This window comes from Melanotaenia boesemani, chromosome 21 (genome assembly GCF_017639745.1).
Source record: "Melanotaenia boesemani isolate fMelBoe1 chromosome 21, fMelBoe1.pri, whole genome shotgun sequence".
Taxonomy (NCBI): domain Eukaryota; kingdom Metazoa; phylum Chordata; class Actinopteri; order Atheriniformes; family Melanotaeniidae; genus Melanotaenia; species Melanotaenia boesemani.
Window position 1 is genome coordinate 16,267,829 of NC_055702.1, and position 9,795 is coordinate 16,277,623.

The 9,795-nt window shown below is 36.8% G+C and overlaps 1 protein-coding gene across 2 annotated transcripts; it reads right to left on the bottom strand.

The window, feature by feature from the left end:
- Positions 1-4,963: 4,963 nt before the first annotated feature.
- On the bottom strand, positions 4,964-9,161 carry LOC121632812 (sarcoplasmic reticulum histidine-rich calcium-binding protein). Of its 2 annotated transcripts, XM_041974568.1 has the most exons (6): positions 8,167-9,161; positions 6,125-6,237; positions 5,959-6,030; positions 5,829-5,883; positions 5,707-5,743; positions 4,964-5,606 (listed from the first exon to the last, which is right to left on the bottom strand). In XM_041974568.1, exons 1-6 carry the CDS (start codon positions 8,924-8,926, stop codon positions 5,585-5,587), a joined length of 1,059 nt encoding a protein of 352 aa, XP_041830502.1. In that variant the 5' UTR covers positions 8,927-9,161; the 3' UTR covers positions 4,964-5,584. The 2 variants fall into 2 exon arrangements, with proteins under 2 accessions (XP_041830502.1, XP_041830503.1); XM_041974569.1 differs by lacking the exon at positions 4,964-5,606 and having other exon boundaries at positions 5,703-5,743.
- Positions 9,162-9,795: the final 634 nt, after the last annotated feature.

The following is a 9,795-nucleotide window of genomic DNA, read 5'->3' on the forward strand; positions in this document are numbered from 1 at the left end:
AATTGTCTCTGAGCCAAATTGGGCTTTAGTGAACTTTTCATGTCTTTTGGAGGGAAAAGAGAAAGACAATGAGCTTGACATTAAACATCAACAAAAATCTCAATACATTTTACTTCTGGTCTTGGAGGTGAAGTAATGCAAGATAATTTTTAAAATTAAATAATAGAATTTAAGAGCAATAAAAAGATATCACATCCAACCTTTGATGGTTTCCAAGTAAGATGCAAGTATCTCCCATGCTCCTGACGTATGTCTATCTTCTGTTGCCTTTAAGAAGTAAAGAAAAACACTGTTGATTTATAAGTCACCTCTTGTATATATATATATATATATATATATATATATATAGCTTTGGAAAGTGCAGGACATACATTTATGAAAAACCCAAGGACAGCTATTCCATCTGGTATTTGTTGAGCTTCGTCTACAGTGAGACCTTTCTTCAGACTGACGATGTGCATCTACAAGAGATTACATAAATAGATACTGTAAATCAGGGATCTCCAACTTCAGTCCTCGTGAGCTACTGTCCTGCAGGTTTTAGATGTCTCCTACTACAACACACCTCTGCACAAGCCTGTTAATAACCCAGTGATTTAAGTCAGGTTGCATCAGGAAAAAATCCAAAACCTGCAGGACAGTAGCTCACGAGGACTGGAGTTGGAGATCCCTGCTGTAAATCAAGCCACACATTAAGAAAAAAGGAATTAAGTTAAATGATGTCATGCCACTGTACCTCCATTGGATATCTGTACCCATTAACTGTGTGCTCAGAACCTGGATGATGCTGTGTATCACCCCAGTGAAAATGAAACAGAATGGTAGAATAGGATCCACTGAGTCCACCTCCATTCACTTCAACTGCATCATTCTCCAAGATGCATTCCACTATGAAGGGAAATTATGGAAAAGATTAAGTGTGTCACATTGCATATTTGAATTACATAAAAGGTCTTTTTCAACTTTAATCACAGGTGCAGCTGCACATACATTCTCAGTTTGTTTTACCTGTATGTCCATTGTTTATGATGGACTTGATGACATGCTGGTTGGAGAAATTTATAAAGGTAAAATCGAACAGCTCAGGATCACTTATAACCATGGTGGTGTTGATATTTATTGGAGACTGTTTGCTTTCTCCACAAAACGATCCAGACAAGTCTTTCCAGTGAGAGTGGGTGTGAGCTGTAAAGGATAGATGTGCATTGTAACATAAACGCTCCATAAATCATAGCTGTGGTGTAAATATTTTAAAATGTTAGATATTCCTTGTTATTTACCACAACCACTGTAGCACCAATCACTTGCAGTGGCTGGAAAAGAAATATAACAAACATGAACTGTGCTGATCCTTCAAAGCCTGCAGAAAATGCATTTTACTCTAAAGCTGCAATCAGCTTGAGGGAAAGAATGTTTTGTAAGCTGGCCTTGCAATCCCACAGTCCTTAAAAAGTGCATCCAACTCCAAATAAGCTGACCAACAAGGAAAGTGTTAAAGGTGATTTAGTCAGTTTCAAGGTAATTATGTAGTTAGAAGGTTATGAAGTGGGAGGAGCACCCTGTGTATTCAACATACAACACCAAATCAGTATGAAGGGGACATGTAACATTACATGTCCCCTCATTGGTTTAATTTACATGTATATAAAAAGTAGAGACCAACTTAAGATGTTTTTCCAATCAGTTAGACCTCAGTGCTCTGGCTGAATAGCACCCATTTTCAAGCTTGATATCAGTGACACCTACACTCAAGTTAAACGTGATAGCTGCATCTTGCACACTTGTTCACAAAACCATTCATATTTCTGAATGACAGAAAGCCAGAAAAAGCTAAAGTTTTCTAGGTTCTCTGTGGTTCTACCTGGTAGAGTGGGTCTGTCCATAAAAACACCAATTCACAATGTGAAATCAATCCCAGCAAGCTGTGGCGCACATATAATGGCTCACAAGGGTGACATAACTGACCCTGGCTGAGCCTTAACTCTCAAAGGTTACATAATTCCTCTAATGTAAACCAAACAAATTAAAATTTAAGCATCTAATTATAACTGTGAACACTTTTAAAAGGACTAATGAAACATTGAATCAAGCTTTTTTTATCTAAAATACAATATGTGATTATTAAAAAATCCTGAGAATGGAAGAGGTAGTGTTTGATACTTCCTTTCTAACTCTCAGAATAATAAGCTTAATATTATAATATAGTGCTCAAAAGCACAATGTAAAGGACATAGTTACTAGAGGAGCTGTTCCAAAATAATATGTATCATAAATGAATATGGGGCTCAACCAAACTAAGCTCTTAATTTGAAATGAAGCTGACCGCAACTGAAGTAATATCAGTAACTGATCAGGTATCTGATACCTGAGAACACCCTCTAAGCCCTTTGTGTTAGAGTGTTGACTCTAATCTGATGTAATGAGAGACACTGAGCTGTGTGCCACTTCTCTACAGTTTAGATACCAAACTTAAAAATTCTTTCACAGGTAATTTAAGCCTTGGTTTAGAGTTTTCAAAGCTTTACACCAGCCCTATTATTCCAGTTTGAAGACATGTGTACTTTTTCACAAAAGTGAGGCTTATTGTCCTCGATTTTAGAAAACCTCTGTCCTAAAAATATTTTGATAACAATATTGATATATGCCATGGGTCACTGCTGCTTCAGGGAAAGGATGACTTTCTCTTGCCACAAGGCTACATGCCATTTTACTCACTTGTTTTTATATAATTGCTCCTTTGTTTCTACACACATCATTCTGCTAAATGAACCATTTTCTGCCCTTCACGTCATGCACAGATCATCACAACTCATTAGCAACTATCTTTGTCGTTTACATTTAAGAAAAAGAAAAAAAATCCAAACTGTGCACAGAGAGATTAACAAGATTTATTTAAAAGAATCTGGGTTGGAGAAGGAAAGGTTGGTCCTGTTTTTCCAATCTGATGTGCTTCTCAATTTCTAAAATTCTCAGAGGGAAAGGTTTGAGGCTAACAAACTAAAACTCAATAAATATTGTTCCTGCAGTGAAGTTTATTAGATTCTATCAATACTTCATAATAAAAAGGTCAATTCTTCCCTGGCAACCAACACTGTTTCTGTTTATTCAACAATGCTCAAAACATTTTTCCATTTTTTTTCCAAACATTGTTTTTATTTGACACAAGACCCTGATGGCAACCGAGTCCTGTTTCTTCCCATCAAAGCTTGTTTTTGTTTTTCCTACATGAGGGTAAAAAGTCAGTGAGAAACTGAACCGGGTTTCTCTCCGTAATACTTTTAAATCTTGACACTCCAGCCATCATTTGTATGTATTTATTCCAGTGCAGGGTCACGGGGGGAGCTGGAGCCAGTGGCTATTTGGTGAGAGGCATGGATTTTTACTTTATTATGTAAAATTATTACATTTGTTGTTAACCTGTGTTAGATAAAGACTATACAGAAAACTCAGTTAAGCAACTACTGGGTCTCCAAGATTGACTGTCTGAGAAATACATAAAACTTATAAAATAAGACATTTTCAGTATAAACTAATTGTTTTATACTGATTTAATGCTCAAAGTTCAGTTAAGTAGCCACTAAATTGCTTAAAAATTGCTGTTTGTAGTAAAAAATAACAAGCAGGAAGTAGCTGCAGCAGTCTTGTTTGAGCGCAAGCTTGAATGATGTGGTTGTTTTATCAGGTAGATAGGATCAAGCTGAAGCACAGGTATTTATAACATATACAGCTAATATATAACATATATGTCAGTTATATATTGCTTAAATAAAGCTCAACAGCGTAAAGTTTGGTTTAAGAATACTGATAACCATGTGTACACCTGTAGGTGCTACAGTATGTGTCTCATGACTAAACCGACTAGTTTTGTGGCTTATGAGTGTAACTCTGTGCTTAATACGATAAAGTTTGAGTATACAGTTTTTTTTTTGTTGTTTTTTTTTTGTTTTTAGCTTTATTTTGTACCTGTAGCATTCCTCTGACATCCCACACCATTAAAGTTTCAGAGAGTTTATTTTCACTTCACCTCAAACCTCAGAAAAGTCAGTACAACTTGCTGAAAAACTTCATGAGATTCGGCAGCTTTCACAATCTGGGTTAGCAAGACAGACTCTGAGGGGGACAGTAGTTTAAAAACCTTCTTTCCAATTCAGATTTCTGCAATCTGCAGAAAACCTTTCAGTTGTGAGTGTGTTAGTAGAAAGGAAGCTAAATAGGAAACTAGTGGACCAAACTGTGGCATTATTATTGTGTGGGAATAATTGCCCCATCTTGAACATGAGCAGCTGTAGTTCAGGAGGAAGTGTGGTTGTCTTCCAGTTAGAAGGTTGGTGGTTCAATTACCTTCCCAGACTACATGTCAAAGTGTCCATGTTGGTTCCAATGGGCTCTTTGTGTCCTCTGTGGAAGGCTTAGATCATTTTTAGCTCACCTTGTAGAGCAGGCGACTCATATGGAAAGGCAACAGCCCACTTTCTCTGTCTGACCCGCTTTCCTGTCCACTTACTACTCAAATGTGGCTTGTAATGCACTTTGAGTGGTTAAAAAGATGCTATCTAAGTACATATCATTTACAAGGAAAACACAGAAGACTAAAGTAACTAAAATTCTACGTTTTTACAAGTATACCCTCATCATATATAAGTGTAGGTGTCAACAGCTGTTCCGTCCTGGCATATTTACTCCTCTCAAGCACAACATGCAGTGACTCACTCTTGAAGGTTCGAATATGCAGAATTTATCAACATGAATCACAGTTTTTCCACCAAGTGGGACATTTTATGATATGTACTTGTCTGTTTGAAGACAAGCATGAGAGAGCATGAGGGATTTATGGATATCTAGCAGAGAAACAGCAGGCTGCAACAATATCCTTCGTCAATATCCTCTTTTTATTTTTATTTTTTTAAAGCATAAAAAAGATGAGACATGAAAAGTTTTTGTTTTTATTTTATTTTATCTCATTTTTGCTGGTTCTGTTACAGTAGTCCATCATTTTCAGATATGACTCATTCTAAGCTGAAAAAATAATTAATTTACTGCAAAACTGACTTGAATTCATAAAGCTTAATATGTTTATAGGATGTTTTAAAAAATGATCCAGGAGTTCTGTTTCAAAGATCACACACATGTAAAAAAAAAAAAACTTTGTAAGAGAAGCAGAGAAGACAAGCAGCCTTGGACTTTTTTTTACATAAAGGGCAACATTTGTTTGCGGATTAGTCTGTATTTACTTTGTACAGTGTTTAAACATTAACATGTTTGACATTGTCCTCTAAAAAACAGCAAACTCCATGAATATAGCCCGACACATTTCCATGTACTTCAGTTGCAGTCATCTTCTTTACAATCTTTAGATTCCCGCCATTGTGAAATGAAAATACATAGCTCAAATAAAGATATCTTTACAATAAAACCTGCAAAGGTTGATCAAATCCTAGTGTAAAATATTATAGAAGTCATTCTTAAAACATAAACTATGAGAAGAGCAAGCGTTTGTTGAATCCGAAGCTGCTGAAACAGCAGCAGTTCAAAGAGCAGCATCCAGTGAAGCCAGAATTTGGCATGAAAAGAGTCTCCAGCCCACTCAGAGCAGGGAGGTAATAGTCCTGAAAAACAAAATCAGGGGCATGATTAAACCCATGACACTTTCTGTAATATAAGTGCCTTTGCTTTCTTACAAATATCACTTTTTTTGTAGACTCTTACTGAAAGAGGGATCCAGATAGCTCATCAACAAGGCCACCTAAGTTGAAGCAAAATAAATACCAAATTCAGACCCAATAAACAGTGATGCAAACACAGTAGGACTAATAACTATTACTCCATACCTGGTGTGCAAACTGTATCACACAGTATGGGGCAAATGTAGCAGGATGAGCAGCCCTGGAAAAGACAAAAGGGTTAACACAAGGAGATCTTTGTCAAACGAACTGTGCATTACACAAACTAAATGCTCACCTCACATTCCTCACAATGAGCTGATTCATCTCCCTCCTCACAGGGGCAATGGTTGCAGTTTTTGGCGCAATGCTAAAAGAGACAAGTGAAAATTGAGCATCCACTATTTTCAGGCTGAAAGAAAATATTATTGTATTCAGTTTATTAATGTATATGTTGTCTCTACCTCACATATGGTGCAAACACTACACAAAGAGCCAGAGTGGAACTGTTGTGTATCTGTGCCTGTCTCCTCCTCAGCTAAGCCACCAAGGTTTTCTGTTGCGTTGTCACTTTCATCTGAAATGAGCAAAGAAAAATAAATAAAATCATTGCTGCTGAGTGTTGAGTGTTGAGGGATTAAGCTGCTTGACATCACTCTGAGACTTTACCAACCTGACAAGAGTGCTGACAGTGAAACTGTTCCAGGCTAAGGAGCATTCATCAGATTGAATATAACATTATTTTATTTCCATCTTTCTGTAAGTTTGTTTTAAGACATCTGTTGATCAAAAGCCCGTACCTTCCCTTCCTTCAAAATACAGGTTAAACAGGTTTTAGGTGGAATGACCCCCTAAACCACCAGGTGCAGCACAGGTTAATTACATAGTTTCCATGGAGGCTTATGTGTATTACCTTGCAAAATGCATGGCAATAAAAAGTTGAAAACTATAAAAATAGTCTTGGTGTGTTGGGATACACATCCAAGAGTGATGTGAATGTGGATGACAATATATTTTGTGTGTGTGCATGTGTGAAATTTGAATAACAGAAGAAAAAAATTGTTTGTTTCTTTTTGATCAAGAGAGAGTTTTCATGATTTAAAAAAAAAAGGCATAAGACAAAAACCAAAATAAAATAAAATTAAAACGTCTTTATCTATGGTTAGGTCTCAAGTTGTTGAAAAGATCTGATGTGAAAAAAGTGAGAAAAAAAATGTATATATGACATTTTTATGACTCTTTTATGAGGGGTATTGTTCTGGTACCTAAACACAAAGTATAATTTTTTTATCAATAAATACACATACCTTTAAAAGTAATAATGACTCAAAATCATTGTTTTTCTTATTACTGACCTTGTCAAGGCTGTAGTAACCTCATTTAAAATATTCCAGTTTGCATTCTTATTTTTTTCTAAATAATGCATATTATATGTTTTTCTCATTGAAAACAATAGGGGGCTTTATGGCAAAAAGGGCATAAAAACAAAAACATAATATATATATATATATATATATATATATATATATATATATATATATATATATATATATATATATATATATATATATATATATATATATGTCAGATATATGTATATATATGTCAGATAGCAAATGATTATCATTTGAAAACATTTTAAACATTAGAAAGATTAGATTACAGACAGATCAACTATTTAACCAAAAACTATCGATTCCAGTATAGAACAAAATCTGTTGACGTTATACTCCAGCATGTGAGCAAGGACTGTATTAAAAATAATCATCATAATAATAGCTTTTAATTTTCACTTCTACTGGTATAGATCATATAGCCTCAAATTCTTTTTCCATCATTGACAAATAAAGAGGGACCATGAGCCTCATGACTATCTTACTTCCAGTCCAGCCCTTTTTCTTTTTATGTGTCAGATCCCAGTCATTTTTCATACTCAACAATCAACCACCTATTTAAAGTTTTCTGACTGCACCTTGCATGGTTATAATTAGTCCAAATCTGTCTGCTGGCAAATCATTTAACACTGAAAGACCTCAGCTCGTTTTTGGCATGGTGATACACATGTACACACAGGCTGAATAAAACAATTCCAGTTTTCCCATGTTACACTATTTTCTTTTGAACACACATCTGACTGAACATAATTTCTATCTGAATGCTTTGGACACTTTAACAGTAGTATTAGCTGTGTGGTCTCAGCAGCTACAATCACTTAACAATGAACGGATTGGATACTGCTTGGCTCCAGCTACCACATAGATAAGCCAGTCTATTTTAGGACTGAAATGTATGACAGTGTTCCTAAAGTAGCTGCAGCAAGTCAAACAGTTAGTGAACATTTAGTACTTATCTAGATAATCACAGATTAGTTTCTTTTTCTTATTTTTGTTAAACGTCATAGTACATTCCTGTATAATTTAGCATCTTATTGGTGGATAAAAATGCTTCACACTTGTAAAATTCCAATGTATTTAAAGTTAAGCTTTAAATACATTACTTACTTTACCTTCGCCCTCTTCGGAGCCATCTTCAGGGATATGATCCTCTGCTTCTTCCTCCTCTTGCTCAGCTACCCTGTCTTCTTCAGAGGTCTCCTCTTCCTCATGTTCAGCTTTGGCTTCGTCCTCATCTTCATCTACAACACTGTCACCAGGCTCTTCTTCTTCAGCATCATCCTCGGTTTCATCAGAATCCTCCTCTTCCTCTGCTGCCTCCTCCTCCTCTGTAGCATTACCTTCATCTGCTTCCTCTTCCTCAGCAGCAGCATCCTCCTCCTCTGCAGCTTCACCTTCACCTGCTTCCTCTTCCTCTGCAGCCTCCTCTGCTTCCTCTTCCTCATCAGAAGCTTCTTCCTCAGCTTCTTCCTCTTCATCAGCAACATTCTCCTCTTCCTCATCAGCTCCTTCCTCCTCTGCCTCTTCATCATCAGCAGCAGCATCCTGTTCCTCTCCAGACTCATCATCATCACTCTCTTCTTCTGCAGCTTCTTCCCCCTCATCAGCTGTCTCTTCTTCTGCCACTGCTTCCTCGTCATTGATTACATCCCCTTCTTCATCATTTTCTGCTGTATCTTCATCATCTTCAGTACCATCACCTCCATCAGCTGTTTCACCCTCTTTGTCCACAAGCTCTTTAGCATGTCTGGTGTAGAGATCTTCCTCTGCTTTGACCACATCCTGGGCACTTACTAAACCAGAGAGTGGGACCTGAGATGGGCACAATAGCACCAGCAGGAGTCCAACCATCCAGCCTCTCACAGGTGCCATCTTGGAAAACTAATACAGCTCTGGAGCTGGAAAAAAAAATCTACTCCTTTTCTAAATTCTTGCACTTAAAAAAAAACAGAAGCACTGATGTGTTTTCAGCAGGTATAATCCGTTAAATCTTCAGAAAACTGGATAAAGTTGCTGCTGATTCAGGGTTATTTCTCAGGTCCAAGGAGCAGAGACGGGGAGAGGAAGGCCGTGTTCACAAGACAGAGAGCAATGTGCCAGCCTTGTGCTGGGAACACAGAGGACACAGTGGAAATGCAATGTGTGCGGTGTGGCTGTGCAGTTGCATGCACATGAGTGACAGAAGCACATGTCTGGGAAGAATGCTCCTGATGCCCTTAACACAGTGTATTAGAAAAGTGGGTGTGTGCATATGGTAGACTGGGGGTTGTGGACTGCAGGGGGTAGGGTAAAGGGAAATTAAAGAGAACAGAGGGTTAAATTAGAGATAATAAATTACCAAGATTAAGGATAAAGTTTTACTTAAATGAAGTGAAATTTCTTCAAGAACATTTTAAAGCTACGTAGCACGCAATAATATATTTGTGATCCGTTCCCAGGTTCATCACACCTTCTAAACCAAAAATAATCCAAAAAAAGATCACAGAAAATAAAGAGTTTATATAAAAAACTATGAAAATGAATGATGATAAACATAAAAGAAGAATTCTTGAAAAACAAAGATTATATCCACATCTCTCATAATTTTTACATTGGAATATACCAAGTACAATGAAATTATGGAGCCCCATTCATGTGCACAAAAGACTACCATATCTGCACCGCCCTCCACTGTAGAGGTGGATATAAATCAACTGGAATAATGGCCTCACTGAATAGGAAACAAAATATTACAAGCTGCT

What these genes read in the sequence shown, in the direction of transcription:
- LOC121632812 (XM_041974568.1), bottom strand. Translation starts at nt 8,926, where the DNA reads ATGGCACCTGTGAGAGGCTGGATGGTTGGACTCCTGCTGGTGCTATTG. An exon ending in TGGCTCCGAAGAGGGCGAAG is followed by an intron (nt 6,238 to 8,166) that starts GTAAAGTAAGTA and finishes TGCTCATTTCAG; the next exon opens with ATGAAAGTGACAACGCAACA. An exon ending in CTCATTGTGAGGAATGTGAG is followed by an intron (nt 5,884 to 5,958) that starts GTGAGCATTTAG and finishes TGTCTTTTCCAG; the next exon opens with GGCTGCTCATCCTGCTACAT.